We start from the raw sequence: 24,705 nt of genomic DNA on the forward strand, positions 1-24,705 counted from the left end.
TGATAAGTTGCTCTGTAGTGACCTTCCACATTTAGCTGAGGTTAAAAAAACAACAATGCTAGTTAGTCATTGTCAACTGCAGATAAAAACAGATTTTCTTTCTTCATCCCACTGGAACTAACTATGTGACTATGAACACGTATTTAGAAAAGTAATGCTGAAAAGTAACGCTGTAAAAATAATATCAAAATGCCAATATTGAGGAGTCTCAAAACCCACCATCGGATTTTGGAAAGTTCCTCTGTTACGTTCCACTGTGGATTGATTGCTGCTTCGAGACAAAAAACATCCTGTGACCAGCTATATTGTCTATCATAATATCAATAAAAGGGGACACCTAATGTCACATAGACGTTTGGGAAGAGTTGTCAAGCCAGATTTGCGTCACTGGAAACACAGCAAAAAATGTCCTTTGCATCCAGCTGGGGAAAATGCCTTGAACACACTTTGTTGGCCTTGAAAATAACCTTTAGAAAATGGCTAACGCAATGCCTAGAAGATGGTGCTGAGATTGTTTTGTAGTCAGTCTTATTTGATATTGTGTATCTCCTTATTCATTACTCCATTTATCCATGCTTGGCGTCAATGCTGGAGAGCTCCAATGGATTGGTGTAGGGCTGGGGTGTCAAACTCATGCCATGGTGGGCTGAGACACTACAGGTTTTTCTTTCCAGTTGTTTACTAAAGCAGGTGATTTTAATGATTAACCCTCATTTGGTTTGAGGGACGGAGATCGTCAATGAAATCACCTGCTGGAGAAACTGGTTGGAAAGAAAATCTGCAGTGCTTCGGCCCTCTGTCGACACATGTGGCGTAGGGGAACTGGCCTGGAACCGAAACCTTGGTAACTGTGACAAAGGCAGCAGAATGTACAGTAGAATCCTGCATATTTGCAATTTGACATTCACTCCTCTACACAGTGTAACGTGCATCCATCCATCCATTTTCTATAACGCTTGGGTTATGGGCATGGGTGGTGGGCATGCTGGAGCCTATCTCAGCTGTCTTCGGCCAAAAGGCGGGATACACCCTGGACAGGTCACCAGCCAATCACAGGGCATATATAGACAAACAACCATTCACACTCACATTCATACCTATGGACAATTAGGAATCACCAATTAACCTAACATGTTTTTGGAATGAGGGAGGAATCTGGAGTACCCGGAGAAAACCCACGCACGGTGAGAACATGCAGATTCCACACAGAGATGGTCATGCGGAGATTCGAACCCAGGTCTTCCCCATCTCCTGGCTGTGTGGCCTACATAAAAAACAAATCCACGATCTAACTCTCACTACACTAGTAGAAGATGCCTGGTGAGATCCAGCCATGCATTTCTAATCCATAATGATTATTATTGTGGTTGTAGAATGAGAGCCTGTGCAGGTGTCGCCAGTATACTGGGATTTAAAGAAGATAACTAATGAATGGATTTTTGGAGGCAAGAGGCCCCCCCCATCCACCGCCTGATTTTTGCCTTCTTCCTGCTGCCAAACTAGCAACAACAAAAAATCATGAATGGGCCTGTCGTAGAAACCATGAATAAATAAACAGTCACAGCAATGGAGGCATGCGGGTGAAGAGTATGGGGGGACAAGAACAACAATGGGGCCTTCTCAGTACTGATGCTCTGCTGCCTGTACTTGGTGGTGAAAGGGTTTTGATGAAAATGACCCATTGTCTGCCATGTCATCCTTCTTCTTGTGAGCGTGAGCAGCAACAATGCCTCTGGAAGCCTGCCCTGAAGGATGCTCAGCCATAAAACACAGACAAGGCTCCATCCACGTGGACAGGTAGGTCACATTTACAAGTGGGTATACTGGTCACGGGTGCAGGAAAACAATGCTTTCCTAAAAATACTTAAAATGACTTTTTCACTGAATGTGTCTGTGCCTCTGTTTGCGTCTGAAAGTGTGCCAGCACGGTGCTTTGAAATATGTGCAATATCCTAATGTGTTATTCGTTTTTTTTAGTTACAGTTTATTGTCTGCGTGTTTTCATACTTTCTTTTGCTGGGTCATTGCTCCTGGACTCTTATCGCCCCAGCAGCTCAGAGGGGTATAAGGCAGGTCATTGTCCTCGTTGTTCTTTAAATGTCTCTGTCAGGAAGGACAACAAAAATAAAGTCAGGTCAGTGAACATTTTTAAGGCTTAGTTTCACATATTTAGTCATACATTGATATGCTGAGATAATTTGGCTGAAATGTAACTACCAATAGAACTTCTGTCAATTATATTATGTATGATGAAACCGGCAGTATTATATTTTATGATGCATTTATTTAATTATACATACTATGTATAATGCTTATAATGCTTGTGGTAAAAAATTATTTATTTGTAATGTTCACTATGTTTATTACATTTTTCTCTATATATATTTTATAGACCGAAATACAGTTTACCATATTTATAATATATATTTTTTTAAATATAGCGCTTCCCTCCAACTAATTATAAACACACTTTTGAAAGCAATATTGTGTTTGCGTGAATGACGAATATTGACTCTTTTTATTGGCAATATTTTCGACATATTTAAGACTTAATATTTTTTCCAACTTGTGAAAAATAGCCATGATATTAATTTTTGTATTTTGCATATGTATTTTATACACTTAACATTTTAGATGTTTTTACAAACAAGGCTTTCAAATAACTAATGAAAAACATAAATACTAAATATTATCTAGTCATGTTGTTTTTCTGAGATATATTTGAAAAAAAAAGTACAGTACATAAAGTATTTCGAAACATTTGTGTCACTTAAGAGACTTCTAGTGACCCTGCAAAAAGATGCAAGTAGGCCCTTTTTCATAGGCGCCTTTGTTCACTCAATATAAATCGACCCTTGACAGACCGTATAACCTTGAGGCTCAGTTTGAATGATTAACCTTATACACAACCCTAATGTGAGTGTATAACCTTCTCCTATCACTACTCTTCAAAGTGGTGTCATCTGCTAATGAGAACTGATATAATGTGCACATTTGAACCGTTGCATGAGTAAGTGTGAGATAGAGGCTGCTGTTATCCCCTTTAGTACTCCTTGCAGTCTTGGTAGTTCACTGGGTTGGACTAAGGCGTCTGCAGCAGGGAGGAAGATGCAGTTAACATTTGTCTTGTACTGCAAATGACCCTGACGAGGTCTGCCGCTCCTCCAGGCGTGCCCCTGTTCTGCCCATGACATTGCCAGTTAAGACAAGATAATGTCAAAGATGAGCCCCCCCACCCCAAACACACACACACACACACACACACACTCTACCACCACCAGTCCTCCTTCGCGCTCTGCAGTCAAAGCTATGTTATTGTCTTCATTTGGATGGTAAGTTGTGTTTCCGGTTTCAGTGCCCTGATGAGGAAACTTCATTAGCTGGTGGGTATTCAAGTAATCATGTACACATAACAATGCTTTGGTTTAGCATGTATAAGGGGAAAAAATGGCATATATATGTTCTCGCAAAACAATGTTTAATACTGTGGTTGTATTTTGTAGTGCATTGTACTGAGAGCTGGTTCTCATCCACTAACTCTTTAGTAAGATTTTTTTGCAAATACAGTAAAGTCTCGTTATATCGATATTGTCGGGAGTCGGAAAAAATATCGATATAACCGGACTGTCGATATATCCGATCCTGCGCCGAACTGCATTAAAAGTGGGCAATAATGCACTCGACATTGTTCTATAGTATAGAACAATGTCGAGCAGCTTAAATCAATCTTTGCTTAAGGATTTCAATACGGCTGTTTCCAGTCAACTTTATTTTTCACACTTCCACCACCAGAGCACAGCACACACCGATTCCCGCACTTCCTGGTTCACAGGTCATGCTCAACCCGCCCCACATAGCTGGCCAAACACATGCCTGCAACATATAGATTGTGTGTATAGATCGTGTGTATAGATTCTATACACACGAGAGAAACCACGAACGCCAGCATGTACATATGAAAAACAGTGATTATTGCAAGCGATAAAAAGATATTTGAATACAACACAATTAAATACATGGATTTGTACGCTTGTGTCTTCGTTGGAATAGGTGTGTATGCTATGTCAGTTGGTTCTTCTGTTGCAGGCATGTGTTTGGCCAGCTATGTGGGGCGGGTTGAGCATGACCTGTGAACCAGGAAGTGCGGGAATCGGTGTGTGTGCTGCGCTCTGGTGGTGGAAGTGTGAAAAATAAAGTTGACTGGAAGCAGCCGTTCGCCGTGTTCTTTTTTGGTATTGAAATCCTTAAGCAAAGATTGATTTAAGCTGCTTTTGTATCGATATAAGCAGACCAAATTGGCTGGCGGGAGATGAAAAGGGCATCGTAGTAACCGGATTATCATAATAACCGGGTATCGTACTAACGGAATTAATTATATCATAAAAGACTAGAAACTTGCCGGGAAATGAAAATAGTATCGTAATAAGCAGTACTTCGATATATAACCGATATCGATATAACGAGACTTTACTGTATTATATATGTCTTATGGGAGAACTGCACTTAAAAATAAATATTTGCCCATGATTCAAAATCCTTATGTTAAACATGAACATTGGTTATTCCTGGGGCTTTTTAAGGCGTGCATTATCTGTGCAAACCTCTTTATCTGAAACGTTGACATTGTTTAACACCAGAATACAACATTCTAACTACATTTATATGTCGGAAAAATGGAAAAAGGTCCCCTTTAAGTTAAATTTAACTTGCACAAATTGCATATAAAGCTATGAAATACACAGAACAGAGTAGTTTAATAAAAGGGAAAAACACACAACACAAACACCTAATTCCTTGTGATGACTTGCCACAAAGCTGAACATCAACATCAGGTCAGGCTGGATGAGAGTGGAAAAGTCTCGAATGCACTTAGTAGCTGACAAAGTCCAAATATGAACTGGCGTCCGTAGCCCACAGACACACGGTGTCCATGTACTGTAAATGACTGAAAAAAATGTGTACAGTTGTAATATAGTGGATATGGCATAAAAATTATATATCTGTTCATATCTTTTTTGTTTGGGGGGCGGGGAGATGAAGATACCAATATTAGGTCATAAACAATTGGAGACATATCAGCTGATTGAACTTTTTCAACTTACAAAAGACAAAATACCCGATTTTGATGGCTTAAATATAGTTTGAAACAATTACATTACTAATCTCAAATTGGTTTATTTAATTAAATTGCAAATTGTGTGGGACAAGCAACCTCAGAATTCAAAATAAAAATAAACCAAAAATAGGATGTGCAAAAGGCAGTAAATGTCTGGGAATTCTAATAATCATAAAATTAGTGGAGTTAAGACATTTACTTCCCAGAGCTGCCAACGTTTGGTGGTTGCAATCCAGTAGATTGCTGTAGACTGCCCACAGAAGTTTTAAAATTAACTTTTATACAGGCTCATCCCAATACACTAGAACATTTATTTGGTTAGCATCCGTTTCAGTTAATGTCAGACCTTCAGATAATAATGATGCGAACCAAGGTTCTACTGTACTGAAATAAATGAGCTTTCTTTTTTATTGCTATCAGTCATTTGACTGTTATTGAAAACACAATAAAAAATTGTCTTAGATTTATCCCAAAACAGGTAGTGAAAAAGAACGGTTGTCTTATATTTGGCCCGTACAGTATTTTCTCTTTTTGCCATTTGAGTCATAACGGATGTGTTCTGATCCCGCTGTCTTAGGTCATCCTTTGTGCATCACACTTTATGGGTTGTGTTATTAACTTAGGACGGCATGGGGTGTTCTATTTTTTGCACATAACTGAATGTACTGTACGGCTGTCTTCAACTAAGGATTTTCATAGTCGCATCTGATTCATTACATTTTGTCCATGTTCATTTTGTTCCCTACAAATATATATATCTCGTTCGCGACTAAAAAAAAAGGCTAAAACACTCATATAAGCAAATAAACATGGTACGTGTGCAATAACAGGAATCAGACTCCTCCAAATTGAATTATTGAAAAGTTGATCATTTTAATAAACACAAACAAACATGAACTGTATGTTTGTGGAAGCTACAAACATATATACATCACATACACCCATTCAGTGCTGCCTGTGCTATTATAATTCTGACAAATAGATCACATGGTGGTGCTGTCATTAAAATTTTCACAAAGCCCAATGACCTTAGAGGCACAAGGCACAGCTCTTGCTAAAATCTTAGCAAGAGTTGAGAAAAACATGGCCATTATTAAGAAAAATGTTTTTGCAGGGGCACAGACGGGACAAAGCAACTAATTTGGCCAATGATCCCCGCTGAATGCCTTGTAAATGTCGTAGAAATTGCCTCTGCAGTTTGAAATGTAAGAATGCGTTTAAGAATGCGCTTAAGAATGAGCAGGTTGTATTTTGACACGGGCATGGTGGCTCCCACTGTGTTTTTATAGGTTCATAACAGTGACATGCACATGCAAAGCAAGTAGCCTAGCTCTCATAGGAGGCAGTTTGCCGGCATCCACCTCAAGGCTTTTCATCTCAGTCGCTTCAGTGAAGTCGGGCCTTAGTAAAACTGGCACGGGACGCGCTGGGCCCGGGGGTAGGATAGGCTGGGCTGGGAAGCGAGGAGCAAGATGAACAAATGAGATGGGACTGCCACCACTCTCAGGCAGCCTATGGGATAGGCCCCCCACGCCGCCGCCGCCGCCGCCACCCGGCCACAGCACTTTTAATGATAGCGCCACACAGCACAGGCGGCGAAAGAGGAGTTGCATGTTTTCGCTCTGGTGTCTTGTGTCACTCTCTTCTCCAAGGGGGGGCATATTTGAGTCACATGGGCACAGCTCGATCTGTTACATAAAAGCGGACCTCCACAGCCTCACAGTCTGCTTGCATCAACTTTGTTCAGTGCTGCCATGTGACTTAAAAAAAAAACACAACTGGTGATGACATTAGTCTGGGCTAATAGATAGTTGCCGACATCTTCACTCAACTACAACCCTCACAGCTCCTTCTGACCTCTTAAAAGGTGAACAGACATTACGTCTTTATTTTAATCACACATTCTCAAAATGGTGCTATTTGCCCCTGCTGCTACAATTAAAAAAATAAACACTGTGTTTTTTTATTTATTTATATTTGTCTAATGAATATTACCCTTATGAATATTAAAGAGCGTGTTGTGGCTGTCACATGATGCCAGACCTTGGAACTAGAGAGAGACAGCAATGTCAAAGCAGTCTTACAGGAGAATGCAACACTTTTTTTTGCCTGGCTGCGGGCACTTCAATCAATAGTTATCAACATGAACCACACTGTCCCAAAGCTAGAACAGCCCAAATTATCTGAGGACGTGAGGGGCGACTGTTGCTTAAAAGTTGTCATTGGTTGGGCTCTGTGGGTTATTGCCGTTTTGTTTTGTTTGTTTTGGCGTTTTTGTTTCATGACATAGTGGTGTGTGTGCTGTTGTACACTGACTGGCTACAACATTAGGTACACAATCTAATGCGATCCAACAAAGAAATGCAAAGACAGTGGGACCTTGGTTAGAGTAGTGTTCATTTTTAAAATTTAGAGCAATTTTTTCTGGTTGACATACAATACATATGAGGTGTGTCTTGTCATTTTGTGTGTGAGCCCAACTGTGTTGTCAATGTAAATTTAGCCCTGAGGGTCCTTTGTAACATTCTGTTACTCTGACAATACATGGAAACAGGAACTGGAAGCCAGCTCCAAACTGTCGTGATGTCATCAGTGGTTTGCATATAACCATCAGTAGCGTGAAAGAAAGTTGCAAGTGTCGGAGTTTTCATAAATAAGGCAAGAAAAACTATTGAATTAAAAAAAAAACCACAAAAGGTGGCGTCCGAGTGGATCTGGCTGGCACATTGCCGTCTTTAACAATGTCTTCATGTCTTCATTAAAGTATAAAATATTCATTAACCTTTTTCATTCGTCATTTATATGCATTTTGAATATTGGCCAACCAAAATTACCTCAAGAGCTCAGGAACAAATTATCCAAGACGTCACAAAAGACCCCACAACAACATCCAAAGAACTGCAGCCTCAATTGCCTGAGTTAAGGTTAGCGTTCATGACGCCACCATAAGACACTGCACAAAAACGGCCTGAATGGCAGAGTTGCAAGATGAAAACCACTGCGGAACAAGAAGAACATGTAGGCTCGTCTCAATTTGGTCAGAAAACATCTTGATGATCCCCATAACCTTTGGGAGAATAAGACAAGACAAAGGTTGAACTTTTTGGAATGTGTGTGTCCCATTAAATGTGGTGTAAAAGCAACTAAAAAAAAACAAAACATACAACGGTAAAATATGGTGGTGGGCGTGTGCTGGTCTGGGGATGTTTTGCTGCTTCAGGAAAAAAAATGAACCCAAATAAAAACAATACAGGACCTAAAATAGAACCTTGAGGTGCTCCATAGCCAAGAGGGGAAGTCTTTGATGAAAATGGACCATGTCAAAGGCTACCGTCACTTTAAGATAAAGGGCCCACATGAAACACATCTTTGAGCTGTTTCGCAGGAAGACTATTCACATGACTATTCACATGACCATCGGTGGGTCTTAAACTTTGGACTATCTCAGACAGCTTGGACAATACTAGGGGTAAAGTCTTTGAGCTTTGCACATAAAAACATCAGAGGGATTTGGCGCTGTGCAATAAATGTCTACAGATTGACGCTGGAAAAAGAACCTGATGTCTGTGATGTCTATCATTGGACATAATACGTATATTATCTTTGCAGACTTGATAGCTTTCTGATAATTACCTCAGCATTTTCTTAAATGCCCCCGAGACACTTTTTCAAATTGTCCTTTGTCCACTTCTTTTCAGCTTGGCAGAAGCCACGGTTCACCAGCAGGCTGAAACCGCCTGTTTCTAAAAGGACCGACTATCTAAAATGGCAGTCGAGTCGAGTTGAAGAGTGAAGTCAATCATGACTGCACCAAAAATATATTGCCTACAAGTCTGAAATTTATACACAAGATGCAGAAGACTTTGATCTGTAGCTCGCGTGGAAAAAAAACAAAACAAAATACGTCTCTAGATGTATTCGGCAGTGAATGAGTCAATGATGTGGTGCTTTACAGTCATTGGGGAGGTTGAAAAAAATGAAGGGTCAAGTCTGCTTTTCTCCATTACTGCTATTTTAAGAGAAGCCGTGCATGTCAGTATCAAATTTCATTAGATCACTATGACCTGCGAGTGCTAATTGTCCATCACAGCCAGCCACTTTCACGCACTGTCTAGGAACGCTGATTCAAAGTGATGTTCTTGTTCACTTGTCAGCCATCTTTCATGGGACCATGAGATTTCACAAGGAGAAAAATATGTAGAAAGTTGGGAGATTTAAAAAAAATTATATATATATATATCTTTTTCCAAACACGTGCTTACGTGTCCCTGCGGGATTGCACATGTCCGACTCCCGAATGCTCGCTCCAGCAGCATCCTCTATCTTCTCACCAGGGGTGATGGCTATGCCACATCTCCTCCGTCACATGGAGAGGGGTGGCTGGAGGGGCAGGCCTCTGGAGGAGGCATCCTGCAGGCCCATATGGCTTTCTTTACACTGTAAAAGAATTCTCAAAGAGAAATCCATCTCTTTTCACTGAGCTTTAATATCCCTTCTAATAGGATGTTATCTCTGCCTGCGTATGCGTCATCATTGAGGGTTCTTGACAGTACCATTTTAACGTTATACTGACTGTGATGACGGCCAGATACGTTTAAGTAATACAAGCCAGACACTAAACCATTTCTTTGTCATCTATTAAAAGCAAATGGAGTTTTGAAAGATCCTTTCCCGAATGTGACAGTGAGGCAGGGTACACACTATTTACAAAAAAAAAGTGTGTGTGCGCGCAGTCATTGTAGCACTGATCATAAACGAAGTACATGTGGAGCAGAAGTGTGCATGGAACTGTGACCCGACCAGTGAAATCTGGCCATGCTCTTGGATTGGAAATGTAAATATTATGACACTTGATGTGAATGAGCAGATCTGCACTCAATGTTACAATGTCTCAAATGTCCTCAAACTTTTTTTTCTTCTTCCATATACACATGAGTAATGGAGAGCAATTAGATTGAGAATATTTTCCAACAAAAAAAACCCAATTTTAAATATCGCTCCTTTTCCTCTGAATATTTAATTCTCATAAGTGTTCTTAATCGCCAGGTTATACATTAGTCTGACTTTTTTCTTGTAGAAATATAATTTTTCTCTGGCCATATTGCCATTTCTTCCCTCTTAATATTCCAACTTTTCTCTCTTATTACAATTTCATTCTGCTAATAGTATGACATTATTATCAAATACATACTACTTTATTCTGAATACCTTGGTTTTCCCTCTAATATAACACTTTTACTCACATCACGTCTTCCTTCTTTAAGAAATGTGATTTAATTGTTGTAACACAGTGGAACCTTGGAAATGTACACAAAAATGTTGCCTCAGTTCGCATGAACAAAACATCCTTTCTAGCAGCCTATGCTAACAAAATGGAAACCAAACCGGAAGTGTCGGACCCCGCTCCATTGCCAGTCTATGATGTCATCAGAGGTTGACTTTGTAGTCCTTTGCTAACTAAACACTTATGCCACATCTCTGCCTTTCTTATTGATCACAGCTGCTTAATAACGCATTGTCGAGGATAGAAGGACGATGCAAGTGACAGCATTTTGACAAATAAGTTTCCTCCCTCACTGCTCATCATTGCTGTCTGTCTTTTGGTGGAGCAGGACAGTGATAGTAATCTGCCACTGAAAGTGCTCTTCTGTTGGGAGATGATGCTTTGCAATTAAAGATGCTGGTTGTTCATGATGGACAGAAGCCTCCTCGGTGTCCTTTGCTCTGCCACAGATGTCAGACTGTCCAGCGCAGTGCCAATGACAGATTCTGTTCAGTTTGCCCCGGTGTGTGGCGTCCTTTTGAGGCTACTCCCCCAGCACACTACTGGATACAGAATAAATCCCCATGGTAACTTATGTCACAACATAACACTTTTGTGCAAATTGAGCCAGGATAACCAAGATATCCCATCTTGATCCCTTATCCTCGTTTTGTCCACTGTGTGGCCAAGTGGTTGTTAAATGAATAGCTCTAATAAAAACATAGCATTATTGTTGTGAAAACAGATTTTTAATTAATTGGACCTAATGTGAAGTTGTACCTAAGATGTCCAATGTGTGTGTAGATGAATGCCTATGTAGGGAGAGGGGGAGGTATACAGTACATACAATGAGAGAAAGAGAAAAAGGGAGAGAGGGTCCGTCATCATCTGTGTTACAAGTGTTGCACATGACCGCTGTCTGTGTCAGGATTAACACGCTCCTTCACAGTGGTGTTGATTTTTATTCTGCAGTACGATATCCTCAGGTCTGAACTCTTGGATGAGAGTCACTTGCCAGGGGACGCCCTCCCCCTTTTTTATTTTTAAATAAGACTTCCTACGTGGTCAGAAGACTGGTTTACTACTATCTGGACACAAGTCACAATGTGAGGCTGCGTGTCAAGAAAAACTACATGAAAAAGAAGAACATATAGATTAGTAAATTCCGACATTCTTTTGGGGGTTGTGGTGCTTTGGGACTCTTCCAAAAGACTGAAGAACCAGGGGACCTGAGGATGGAGGTGGTGTATGAATCAGACTGTGCAGGGGATCTACAGGGTGATCTTTTGGATGAGAAATGCTTGTGCAACTTCTCCAGGTGGGTAAATGGGATGCAATGTTGTGCCTTTACCATGTCTTTTATCATGTAAAATATGTATATTTGTACATACGTTGAGTGCGAAATTAGAAAATAATGAACTTTACATCAAATACTATCACTACTATCAGTAGTGTTTCAATGCATACACCTGAATGGAAAAATAATCCAAAAAATAGCTAAATATCAGAAAAAACAACTAAATATTTGGCGCACCAATTGTGGACCTCATTAGGTCTACTTAATGATTAATAACGTTTTACATTTAACAATTACAGACTTTAGTTATAGTTTAAATATATCTATGCAATTATTATACATTCTTTATCAGCTATAAGTAAAATCCTGCTGCTTGTCATTTTGACCTTGGCAAAAAAATGCTCATCACAAGGAAATCACATACTGTATACTTTTTCAGCTTAATTTTGTTAAATTTGTCGTCATAAATCAAAGTGTCTCTTTAATTATACTCAAAACACTCAATCAAAAATAAACAGTCTCTGGTGCATATTTAGCACCAGTATTGATGAACACCTATAGTGTACTATCAGCACCACTGCTAATCTAATTTTACAGGTCTAATGTAAACTGATGTCCTCATTCATTAAAATTTGTGTGAAAAGTGCAGCGAGCAAAGCCGCCTTCATGTCATGCCATCCTGAGGCAGACTTACCTACCACCGTTGGTGCCATCTGTCTCCATGAGGCTGAAGCCCTCCCCAGTGTCAGCAGTGCCGGATCTGGAGGGGGGCTGTGAGGCGGCCCTCATGGCAGAGCCTCTCCTACTCCCTCAGATGGCAGGGGAGATGGCATATCCCATGCCGGGTCAACATAAACTCAGGTCCTCTGACTGAACAGCCTGGAGGGACCTTGAAGAGAATTAAGCCTGGTTATTTTGGGGTTTACATTGTCAAAGGTTATGCAGGACATTATATCACTTTTCGACTTGATTCACAGGCGTACGGTACCTAAAATGGGAATCATGTAAAGCAAGCAAGTAAATGCTTAAACTTAAAACGTGGCGTGCCTGAGAAACTGAAAAGGAAAACATACAGTAGCTGTCTTTTGCCATTTGCGGTATGTGGTAAATACTACAGGACCCAAAAACTCTTTACATTCATTGTGTACCAGGTCATATTATTCTTTGGTGGCTTAGTTTTTAATGCTATAGCCGTTTTCTGTTTGTAATGGTCAGATTCTTGATTTTTCCTACATTCTTTAAAGGAAAACTGCTTTTTTTTGGAATTTTGCCCATCATCTACTATCCCTACTTGAGACAAAAACACACGTCTTGTGCATTCTAGATAGCTGCTTTGTGTTGGCAGTTTTTCAGCTAGAATGCACATATCTGGGATTCACCTATTCTGCCTATGAAGCCCTCTAAGCAAAAACTGCAACCAATGCTCCATGCAAATGATGACCTGAAAAGTAGGCCTTCTGTGGTATCTGTAATACCACAGAAGGCCTACTTTTCTGGTGTACTGACATGGCCAGACCAACTGTGTATATACGTAGCTGTGGTACCAACCACTATGTGCTCCATGTATCTGAGTCAATATCATGGTGATTACTCGATTATCAGTTGTCCTATTTACACCACCAAATCATGCTGGTCCTGAGTTTCCCAGCCCCCAAATGATCTGACCTTTCACCCTTTCTTTTTGTCCACTCAGCTTCTAAAACCTGTAGCTTATCCTCCATACAATATGTTCAGGCTCAAAAGGATAAGGATTGTAGAAGATGGGAAGATGTTTATGTGCCCTGCAATTGGCTGGCGACCAGTCCAGGGTGTACCCCTCCACTCTCCCAAAGACAGCTGGGATAGGCTCCAGCATACCGCGCGACCCTCGTGAGGATAAGCGGTAGAAAATGAATGGATGGAAGATGGGCACATTTCTAGAAAGAGTGCACTCTATTTACATTCACACTATACTTTCCATCCAGCCATTTTCTAAGCCGCTTTTCCTCGTTAGGGTCATTGAGCACATAGCGTTCTCTTTTTCTCTGGACAGCAGCCAATCACAGGGAGAGAGGAAGCTGGAGTCGGACTGTGCAGCCAACATCCTAACCACAAGGCCATTGTGCGACTCCACACTACACTAGAGTTAAAATTTTGGGGGATCATTTTCAGCTGCAGTGGACTCTCAAACCTCCCAAGTTCTGAGACACAAATCTTTAAAGACCGAGCTACTGATGGCCGCTAATTTGACCTCCTTACACCATCGATTAGGAAGTTTGATCAGGGGAATCAGGAACCGTGAATTGTGCAACTACCCTAAATAGTCTACAGTGTCACAAATGGTAACTTTTGTAATGGATAAAAAGCAGAAGACAAATTTGAGAGTCTATACAGACATAATAAAGCCTGAGTGCTTTATACTGGACCTCAAAGTTGTTCAATCTGAACAACAGTCTGCCATTGGTTTCCTTTTCTGTGTTTTGGCATCTTTGGTGTTGCTTTCATCTGCAGTGGAACTGCAGTCCCCAAATGTCCTAAAATCTTAAACCCAAATCCTTAAAAACTGAACTACTGGTAGTCCCTAATTTGACACCCTTCTATGTCTGAACCATGAAGTAAAAAGAACCAAAGTTTGGGGGTTCTCGATCACCTTCTGCAAAGAGCCCTTGTATGAGCACACAAACTCCCAGTAAGCCTGGGCAGTTGAATGCAAGGAAATGACAAAGTGTGTTCATACATTGAATGATTCCATTGTCCTTCCTCTCTCCACAGACTCTAGTTAAAAAGCTTGCAAGAGCAACATGAGCTGGAGTTTCCTCACTCGTCTCCTGGAAGAGATCCACAACCACTCCACTTTTGTTGGCAAAGTGTGGCTGACTGTGCTCATCATCTTCCGCATTGTCCTCACGGCAGTCGGAGGCGAGTCCATCTACTCAGATGAGCAGACCAAGTTCACCTGTAACACCAAGCAGCCCGGCTGCGACAATGTATGCTATGATGCCTTCGCGCCGCTGTCGCATGTGCGCTTCTGGGTCTTCCAGATCATCATGATCTCCACGCCGTCCATCATGTACATGGGCTACGCCATTCACAAGATCGCCCGCACTTCAGAGGAGGAGCGGAGGAAGAACCATAGAATGCGGAAAAAAACAGCTCCCCACACCAGATGGAGAGAGGGTTACCATCTAGAGGATGTCTTGGAGGGAGAGGATGATGATGATGCAGAGCCTATGCTCTATGAAGATACACTGGAGGCCCAGGAGGCCAAGCCTGAGAGAAACAGCACTTGCAAAGAGGCACCAAAGCACGATGGCCGGCGAAGAATTATGCAAGAGGGGCTGATGCGGATCTATGTTCTTCAACTCATGTCAAGAGCCATCTTTGAAGTCGCTTTCCTGGCAGGACAGTACCTCTTGTATGGGTTCCAAGTTAGTCCTTCCTTTGTGTGCAACAGAGTTCCTTGTCCACACCGGGTGGACTGTTTCATCTCCAGGCCCACAGAGAAAACAATCTTCTTGCTCATCATGTATGTGGTAAGCTGCCTCTGCCTCGTGCTCAACGTGTGCGAGATGCTCCACTTGGGAATTGGCACTTTCCGAGACACCCTCCGCCTCAAAAGGAAGCATGATCGGCGGACCTGCGGTTACCCATTCTCCCGCAACATTCCAGCCTCCCCTCCCGGGTACAACCTGGTCATGAAGACGGATAAACCCAGCAGGATGCCCAACAGCCTCATCACTCACGAGCAGAACATGGCTAACGTGGCTCAGGAACAGCAGTGCACCAGCCCGGATGAGAACATCCCGTCGGATCTGGTGAGCCTTCACCGCCACCTGCGTGTCGCCCAGGAGCAGCTCGATATGGCCTTTCAGACTTACCAAACTAAGAACACCCAGCAGACTTCCAGAACCAGCAGTCCCGTTTCGGGGGGGACGATGGCGGAGCAAAACCGAGTCAACACTGTCCAGGAGAAGCAAGGAGCTAGGCCCAAGTCAACCACAGAGAAGGCTGCTACCATTGTTAAAAATGGAAAAACCTCAGTCTGGATTTAGAAATAAATGTGTGATTTAATAATAAATATTTAAGACATAGTGACTACACTGACACAGCTGGACGATCTGTGAGGTGGACTACAATCAGACCGTCTAAAGGATTATAGAATATACCAGACGAACAAGAAATACACACAAAAACTGTTGAGAATCATCTTTGTTACTGTCCTGTGTCATTTTGTGCTTTCTACCATTAACATAGTAGGCCTGGTTAGTCACCTGATGTCTAATTGAACTCAATCATCACGATAGAAACAAGAGAATTCCAAGCAACATTGTTTATCTAATCTATCCTCGACTGCTGCTACACCATCGGCTGATTACTCGGGAAGGATGAATGGTGGTGATAATATATTTAATATGAATGGATATTATATGGATGTAATATGGATGGGTGTTGCTGGAAGCAGGCTGAAATGTAAAATAATATTTTGATAAAGTAACAATCCATTTACCTTCATGATTTTCTGTCATTTCATGCTATCCTGTTTATTCCCAAAAAACATTTTCTATAAAAAGGAAGAAAGAAAAATTACTTCCTGTCTATATTACTGATTTTGTGTTATCTAAAGATGATGCATGCTTTACATAGGTTTCGATAGAAACCCCAACTTCGCCATTTAAACTACACACTGAATTTATGTTTAGGCATGTTATGTCAAGATTAGCATCTTTAATATTTTCAAAATTGATTTTAAAGTTTAATCCTGCCTTTGTCATTAATCAAAGTGCCTCAAACTAAGACTGTTGTAATCTATTGTAGATAAAATAAAGTTATCCTGAAGTTCTGTGACTCTGCATTTCACACTTGCTGGTACAGCATATGATAGCAATTCCCACATACTATGCAAATGTGCAAACTAGTGGCCGACAAAACACTTACTGGTACAGAATATATCATAGCATTGCCCACATACCATGCAAATGTGCAAACTAGTGGCCAACAACAGCATAACAATTACATCAGAGCAATTTGGTTGGTAAGTGCTACAATCATCCGGTGATGCCATGAAATCATTGTTTTTCGTCTCTCCATGATGTCACCTTTGTTTGTTTTTTGACTAATATAGTTATGAAAAACCTATACTTAATAGAATAAGCCTTTATTAGTCCTGTTCTACTAAGAACCTTTCTTTTCAACTTAAACATTACTACCCACCAGACAGAGCCTAATTTGGTTCTTCTAAAATGGCCCGGAGCTTCATTCTCATCCCAGTTCTCCCGTTCCAAACACGCTCAGTTCCGTGGTAAAGTTACTGCAGTTGAAAATGTGCAGATGTGAAAGGCAACTGTACATTATATATAAATGTGATGGTGACTGTACAATACCAATTGTGACATATAGCAGTCACACAATAAACACAGGGGCCGCATGAGTGCTTAACATATTGGCCACACAGTCAAGAGATCAAGAAGACCTGTGTTCGAATCTCTGCTTGTGCATCTCTGTGTGAAGTTTGCATGTTCTCCCTGTGCGTGTGTGGGTTTTTTTTCCAGGTACTCCGGTTTCCTCCCACATTCCAAAAACATGCTAGGTTAATTGGCGACTTTAAATTGCCCATAGGTATGAATGTGAGTGTGTATGGTTGTTTGTCTATATGTGTGTACCCAGCTCTCGCACAAAGTCAGCTGGGATAGGCTCCAGCATACCCTTGTGACCCTAATGAGGATAAGTGGTATAGAAAATGGCAGGATGGACAATAAACACACTGACATGCTACACAACTTGTACACAAAAGTATATAACACATTTTTATGCACCTGAATATAAATGAGAACAAAAAATACAGTATTTTATAATTATAATAACAATAAATATAATACGTACTTACTTGTGGTACTTATAACATAAGTATAATAATAATGAGATTATTCGTTTTGGTTGTTTACATCCAGCCTCAGCCACCCACGTGCTCTACTGTTATCACGCAAAGAATTGTGGGTAATCCAACATGGTGGCGACTACAGTGTCCTGTATTACATAGCAGGCAACATTTCCCTTTTTATCGCTCATCTCCGCAGTAAACTCCCTTGACAATTCAAAATGAGACCGTGGTGTATCGCAAGGCGGGCGCTCACCTACGGCGGCCCTCTCAATATTTTCGCCGGTAAATACGCGGGTTTCTGGCACGGCGTTTCGGCCATAGCGGGTCTCCGGATGCGGCACTACAATCAGTCGGCACTTGACGGCCAGGGTGAACCGGGCAAGCTAGCCTGCTGCTATCGCTTGGTCCATAGAGCCGTTCTCCGTGTCAGTGGAGCCGACGTAAGCCCCTTCCTCCAGGGGCTTGTGACCAACGACGTGCTCGCCCTGGGGGACGCTGGATGCGGGGCCTTGTATGCTCACATGCTCAACGTACAAGGAAGGACGCTCTATGACGTCATGTTGTACAGGTGAGCCATCATGTGACTGTTTTGTTGTGTAATGTAATGTGATAGAGTACTAAACCTATAAAGACAATTGGTGTACTATTGTTTTTCACTTCATTTTACTGGAAGCCTTAATATTTTCACCTGACATCAGCTTTCTGTTTGTCCTTACAGTCATCAAAAAGCCGATACCGGATGTGCTGTTTTCCTCGAGTGTGACAGTACCATGAAGGACTCTCTGTCGAGACACCTGAAAGTGTACAAGACCCGCAGAAAGATCGACATAAACCTGTGTCCGGACCTCTTTGTGTGGGCGGTGGTCCCCATGCAAAAAAGCCAACATTTATGTAAACCTGAGCTGTTGTCTCCAGATAAGGCCGTGGTGTGGGAGATGGATCCACGGACGCCTTACATGGGGTGGCGATTGGTGCTGGATAGTCAGGTGGACCCCTTGGATGTGATTGCATCATGTGAGAAAGGGGACATAGAGGATTATCACAGGCACCGCTATTCCATAGGTAATGTATACAATATAGTAATGCAGTGAACAGGGATGAGGCTCACAGCGAAACTGTTTTATCCTACAATGCACAAGCCAAGTATAGCAAAAATGAACAAGAAAATATAAGTGAAAGTAGTCTAATAACAATCATTACAGACAAAATGATGCGCTTCCATTGGGAGTCTTAGGAACCTCATGACATTCTTTTTTTATTTTTTTTTAAACCAGTCTGTTGTTTTATACAATATAGCAATTTATTATTACGAGGGATGCCTGATAATATTGGCTGAAATTGACAAGAAAATTAGATAATGTTGATATTTTTTCAGTTTAGACAAAAGTAATTTTGCCTTCTGGTGTTGCCAAGGAGTGACAACACAGCACAAGGTCAACATTAGATCAATGAAATTGTTATTCATTAAAAATATATGTATGCTTCTATCCATATACCGAGTGATTTTGAAGCATGTTCTATGGCTTTAAGATTGTTCACTGTGCTTGCCTTTGTTGTCTAGGACTTCCCGAGGGTGTGAAAGACCTCCCTCCTGGTGTGGCATTACCTCTCGAATCCAATCTCGTCTACATGCAAGGCATCAGTTTCAGCAAGGGCTGCTACATCGGCCAAGAGCTCACAGCCAGGACACATCACACCGGTGTGGTTCGCAAACGTCTCATGCCGGTCCGCATATCAGCACCCGTCCAAGACCTGGAGGAAGGAGCCACGCTGCAAACACAGTCGGGCAAGCCAGCTGGGAAACACCGTGCGGGGGTGGGAAAGCTGGGCCTGAGCCTGATCCGCATGGCCTATGCCAAGGAGGTGTTGACAGTCAAAACGACTGACGATGCCCAAGTGACACTGGAGGCCTCCGTGCCCAACTGGTGGCCTAAAGACATGCAAAGCAACTGAGGGGAGGGGTGGGCTGTATTCTTTCTTGTAATGTGACTTACATGACTTCTGACACATTTCAGATATAAGCCTTGGGTGTGTCTTTGCCTGACTGACAAAACTTGAATGTTGCTTTTGAAGGACAAATCAGGAGATTGACACGTGCCACAGCAATAACCAAAGTCAGTTGCTTGAGTTTTAAATAAACATTACAAATAAATATGTATATCACTTTAGAATTTTAAATAAAAGTATGTACCTAAATATGAGTTCCCCAAAATCTACTCCATCACATTGCTAAGCAATTGAGGCATTTTTTTTTTGCGCTATACTGCTTGACTGCAACCAGTAAAGGTGCTGTAGGTTCAGTCACAACTAGTTTGCTGTAATGTTTGACTTGTTTTTGGTAAATACATTTTTCCTGCATTAAATCTTTTACTTGTATACATTACATATTGTGATGCAATAAATGACAAAATTTTACCATGTTAGGGCCAAGGGTGGAACCAATTACACATTTTAAAAAGGGGAACAAAAAATGCAATTGTGTATTTATTCTCATTGAATTGCCACACAGGCTATTACCAGGCTGCTCTAGTCTGTCTGCTAAGACAAAAAGTATATTAAGGAATTTTTTAAGCATAACTTTCATGCAATTGCATGCACTGAAATATGTTCATATTGATACCAATATTCAGTTTTTAAATCTTTTTAACAAAAAAGTAGATAGTATTAATAAATAAAGCAAAGTAAAAAAAACAGTTCCTTTTAAAAGTGTTCATAAATATTTCCACAGCTAAATTTCAGGGTAATTTACCAAAAATTTTATGCCCCTTTGAAACTATTCAGAACAGAAATTCTAATATCCTTAGTCCTGATAGAGGAGATGCTGCCCTCTGGTGGATTGTATGGTGTCCCGGATTTGCTGCAGTAACGTTTCTGGTTGCACGGTGGACGCTGAGTGATCCAGCCGCTTAAAATCTTCATTGCAGAGCAGCAGCTCCAAAATGTGAGCCACTCTCTGCAAGTCAAAGGCAGCATGATAGGGTCCAAGGGAGATGAGCGTCTCCGAGAGATGCCGTGGGTAACTTGAGGCGTCTCCGGTGGAGCAAGTGTTGAGGACAGCCATGCGGTTGTCTGCGATGATTTTGAGGAATGATGCAAATTCCCCATAATTGATGCCGGAACATGCCTTCATAATGACCTAGAAGTGTAAGACACAATTTCAGTGGCGTGAAAAAGTGTTTGCCCCCTTCCTGATTTATGTTTGTCACACTTAATGTTTCAGATCAAACTCATTTTAATTTTGGTCAATGAAAACACAACTGAATACAAAATGCAGTTTTTAAATGAATAAAAAAGTGGAAAAAGTGATTGCCTCCCCCAAAAATAATGTATTGAGCTCAATCAGTTTGGAAAAGGTTATAAAGCCATGTCTAAAACCTTGGGACTCCAGCAAACCACAGTGAGAGCCATTCTCTGCAAATGGCGAAAATATGTAACAGAGGTGAATGTTCCCAGGAGTGGGCGGCCAACCAAAATTACCTCAATAAGACGTCACAAAAACATCCAAAGAACTGCAGGCCTCACTCGCCTCAGTTAAGGTCAGTGTTTATGGCTCCACTATAAGAAAAACACTGGTCAAAATCAACTTAAAGACAAAAACCGTTGTACAAGATGCTTGTTTGCCGTTGTTTAAACTGAGGACCGGAATACATGTCTTGTACTGGAAGACACAGCCATCCCAGGAGAGCGGACATCATAAGTCTTGTTGCTGTATCTATGCTGCTGTTATTGACAGAACTAGCATACTTTAAGTATGTGTTTCATTTCGCAGAGAAAAGAAGCTTCGGTAGTGTTTTAATTTTAAATGATCAAAATACGACTAACCAAAAGTTATCACAAATGCTGGACTGTAGTTGTTGCTGCTCAGGGTGGCCCAACCAGTAATTAGGTTTGGGGGCAATCACTTTTTGGGGGGGGGGTTATTAAACATTACAACGTTTATTTAAAAATGCAAACAAACATGCAAAAAAAGATCATTTATGGGTTAATATAATAAGAAAACAAAGCTCTCTATCAGAGCAATCAAGGTACAGCTTGTATAGCAGGATAGATTTACTATCCCCTGAAAATTATTACACGCATTTGTTAAATAGCTGGCAATACAAGTGATTATGCCTCACAGCAAACATGCCCAAATTACGTCCTTGGTGTGAATATTTACTATTAACTGGCATGGAGTTGACCAGAGCTGTACAGGTTGTGACTAGAATCCCTTCTTCCATTCCCCAATCATGACATCATAGTGGAGCTGGTTAGACACCATGTACTCCTACACTGGCTCCACAGTTTGGTTTCAGGTCAAGAGGAGACCTAATTGGCCAATGAACCACAGCACCGCAGTTGCTGACAGCACTTGTGCAGCCCCAGACCATGGCTCTAGCTATTTCCAGTGTTAGAGTGGCTGTGTGTTGTGTCGTAAGTGAATCGGAAATACAAGATTTAGACTGAGTAGTGTATAAGTATATTGACTTTCTATAGTTTTGTATACTGAAGTAAATATGCACAAAATGTTTGTGGCATAGCAAATCATCATCTTACAGTACCTGACAGTGCTGATGCCATGAATCCATTGTGTTTCTCCACTCGTCTATCTCTTTCTGCACAGACGACAGCTCTATCTGCAGAAACTGCCACATAATGTCAACATTGCAGCCGTTCAACCAATTATGATTGATGGAGATGGTGTCCTCCTGCAAATATAGCAAATACGTATATAGTGAGAATATTTTGACATCTGCATGCCATTATTTGCCTTCTTACCAGATTATAAACTTGATGATGCCAGCCGCTGGGCACAAAGATAATCTCACCAGCCTCTTGAATGATCTCCAAAGGCTGACAGGCCTCTTGGGCGTGTGGGTAGAGGCTTGTATCGTGAAGCTCAGCTGACGTGACGTCATACGGGAGGTTGTCATGTGTGTCTCTTAAAAACTCCTCCTGGCCCGGAGGATACAGAAGCCACTTCTTTCTGCCACAGATGTTTGCCGACCAGCTGTAAGAGCGGAACACGTCGGCATGGAACGGCGTCCTAGGGATGGGTAGGGCAAATATGTTATGGAATATCCTTACTTATCCAGTTAATGCAACATTACCATGAGCCTTTGGGTCCCATGTAGACAAAGCGGTAGTCGTCCACTTCAAGTGAATCCCAGTATTCATTCAGCCAATCAGAGGTGAAGAAGATTGGCGTGGTGTAAACATTATGGTCAGGAAAGTCCCTGCAGTGTAAAGATAATATTACATGCAAAGTGGAATCCAACGTCAAGGCTGATAATAAAGGATTTATCGTTTCCCTCCATTTATTAATATTTTTATTTTGATTCTTGTTTTCATATGACATTTCCATATCTTATCAAACAGAGCAAGTCCAAAACAAGTATCAAATTCAACAATATTAAAATATTTTTAATTTTATTTTCATAAAATTATTATTAATTATTATTATTATTATTATTTTCATTCATTAATTTTCTACCGCTTATCCTCACAAGAGACGCGGACGTGCAAGAGCCTATCCCAGCTGTCTTCACAGCCAATCACAGGGCACATATAGACAAACAACCAGTCACAACACACCCACGTTCATATGGATGATGATTCTATGGACAATTTAGAGTCGCCAATTAACCCAACATATTTTTGGAATGTGGGAGGAAACCGGAGTACCCGGAGAAAACCCACGCATGCACGGGGAGAACACGCAAAGTCCACACAGAGATGGCTGAGGGTGGAATCGAACTTAGGTCTCTTAGCTGTGTGGCCTGCGCGCTAACCATTCGGTCGCCGTGCAGCCCCTTTTCAGACATCTGGAATTGTGCAAATGTAAACACGTGATGTTCCTTAATGGTAGGCATGTCTGTAACAAGTAAACCATACCCTACCTAGTAATTTTGTTGTAAGTTTTTACTACAATGTCGATAAAGCTTTCATACAAATCTTTCTTCTGGTGCTTACAAGGGAAAAAAATCGGTGCATTTTGTTAGTTGCTGTGTTAAAATCGAGGTTAATACTGCTATGCTTTTATTTTGAGGCTTACTTTGCACGGAACAGGAAGTCACTGTGTGATCACTTTAAACAATAATGTTGTTGTTGTCTTTTTGATACTACAATAGTCAACATAACTTTAGATGTTAGTTGGTCTACACAGGCGGGTTGTCAACATAAGCAGGTTTTAGAGTATTAATGGTCTTGCATGTTATCCTGTGTATTGGTACCTTGACATGTGCCAGTCTTTAAGGTAAAGGCATCCTTTAGGTGACGAGTGGCCGTTCTGGATGTGTTCCTTCCAGTATTGTATGAACTCTTTGAAAGGCATTACTTGTTTGGGGTTGGAATTGTATTCCTTTGCATTGCAGTTTGCCACAGGGACAGGAGTCTCATCTGAAATGAATCAAACTGAAAATCAAGCCATATTTGCATCATGTACTCACAATGATATGCTAAATATTTACCGAATTCTTGCAGAAGCTTCTGGAAATTAGGCTTCCCCTCTTCAGTCACCCATTGTTTTCTACACTTCCACTCCTCAGTGAACCTTTTGGAAAACATGCACGGGTGATTGGAAAGCAAGTACTTTTTGAAAAATTTCGAATAGCACAGCTCCTTGTCGATGTACTCGACGAAATGTGAGGAGCAAAACTGGTCGTAGGACTGCCTCGGGATTTTGACAAGACTGCAACAGTTGCGGTACGAATCCCTGTCCATGTTGGGCAACATGAGCCAGGCTAGCAAAGTAGCGAGGTTTGCTGTTTGAAATGCCGTGCTAGAAGTAGTTTCACATGACTTGCTTTTCCACCTTGACTGTAAATTTAGTTAATTTAGTTTAATGTGAACATTACGGGTAAATATCTATCTGCACGATGGAGGTGACCATTCCGAAAACGTAATTTCGTGGTCCGAAGAACGAAGGACATATCCATTCTGCTACATGCAATTTGTTTACCTGTCACGAACATTTGTAAATAAGAGTGCTAACCGTATCAATACAATAGATATATTTAGATGAGAATAAACAACCAAGTCCTGTTTGCTTGCTAGCGAAAATGTTTGTTGTAAAAGAATTGTTGCGGTAGGCCAAAAACATCGCGTGATTCATAAGTCGGACGGTAAACACTGTCACACGCAGCAGTGCGCATGATGTCATTTCCGTTTCAGAAAACTCTTTGGCAAGAGTA

The 24,705-nt window shown here is 41.2% G+C and overlaps 3 protein-coding genes and 1 long non-coding RNA gene across 7 annotated transcripts; 2 read left to right on the plus strand and 2 right to left on the minus strand.

Moving 5' to 3' along the window:
* Positions 1 to 1,698: 1,698 nt before the first annotated feature.
* On the plus strand, positions 1,699 to 16,493 carry gjc2 (gap junction protein gamma 2). Of its 3 annotated transcripts, none has more exons than XM_058066862.2 (2): positions 1,699 to 1,797; positions 14,428 to 16,493. In XM_058066862.2, exon 2 carries the CDS (start codon positions 14,457 to 14,459, stop codon positions 15,705 to 15,707), a length of 1,251 nt encoding a protein of 416 aa, XP_057922845.1. In that variant the 5' UTR covers positions 1,699 to 1,797; positions 14,428 to 14,456; the 3' UTR covers positions 15,708 to 16,493. The 3 variants fall into 3 exon arrangements, with proteins under 3 accessions (XP_057922845.1, XP_057922846.1, XP_057922844.1); XM_058066863.2 differs by lacking the exon at positions 1,699 to 1,797 and adding an exon at positions 2,113 to 2,134; XM_058066861.2 differs by lacking the exon at positions 1,699 to 1,797 and adding an exon at positions 11,044 to 11,697.
* LOC144898625 (uncharacterized) lies at positions 1,887 to 18,074 on the minus strand. 2 transcript variants are annotated; one of them, XR_013627539.1, is made up of 3 exons: positions 17,787 to 18,074; positions 12,371 to 12,565; positions 1,887 to 2,103 (listed from the first exon to the last, which is right to left on the minus strand). It is a non-coding gene; the product is annotated as an uncharacterized LOC144898625 (long non-coding RNA). The 2 variants fall into 2 exon arrangements; XR_013627540.1 differs by having other exon boundaries at positions 12,371 to 12,555; positions 17,540 to 18,073.
* iba57 (iron-sulfur cluster assembly factor IBA57) lies at positions 17,624 to 20,010 on the plus strand. The gene is made up of 3 exons (XM_058066864.2): positions 17,624 to 18,101; positions 18,252 to 18,595; positions 19,095 to 20,010. The coding sequence occupies exons 1-3, from the start codon at positions 17,752 to 17,754 to the stop codon at positions 19,484 to 19,486; spliced, it is 1,086 nt and encodes a 361-aa protein (XP_057922847.2). The 5' UTR covers positions 17,624 to 17,751; the 3' UTR covers positions 19,487 to 20,010.
* On the minus strand, positions 18,881 to 24,652 carry jmjd4 (jumonji domain containing 4). The gene is made up of 6 exons (XM_058066857.2): positions 23,983 to 24,652; positions 23,746 to 23,911; positions 22,624 to 22,749; positions 22,292 to 22,559; positions 22,075 to 22,221; positions 18,881 to 20,669 (listed from the first exon to the last, which is right to left on the minus strand). The coding sequence occupies exons 1-6, from the start codon at positions 24,245 to 24,247 to the stop codon at positions 20,334 to 20,336; spliced, it is 1,308 nt and encodes a 435-aa protein (XP_057922840.2). The 5' UTR covers positions 24,248 to 24,652; the 3' UTR covers positions 18,881 to 20,333.
* Between the last annotated feature and the right edge of the window lie 53 nt (positions 24,653 to 24,705).

Source organism: Doryrhamphus excisus, linkage group LG6 (genome assembly GCF_037039965.1).
Source record: "Doryrhamphus excisus strain RoL-2023G ecotype Guam linkage group LG6, RoL_Dexc_Guam_v1.1, whole genome shotgun sequence".
NCBI lineage: Eukaryota > Metazoa > Chordata > Actinopteri > Syngnathiformes > Syngnathidae > Doryrhamphus > Doryrhamphus excisus.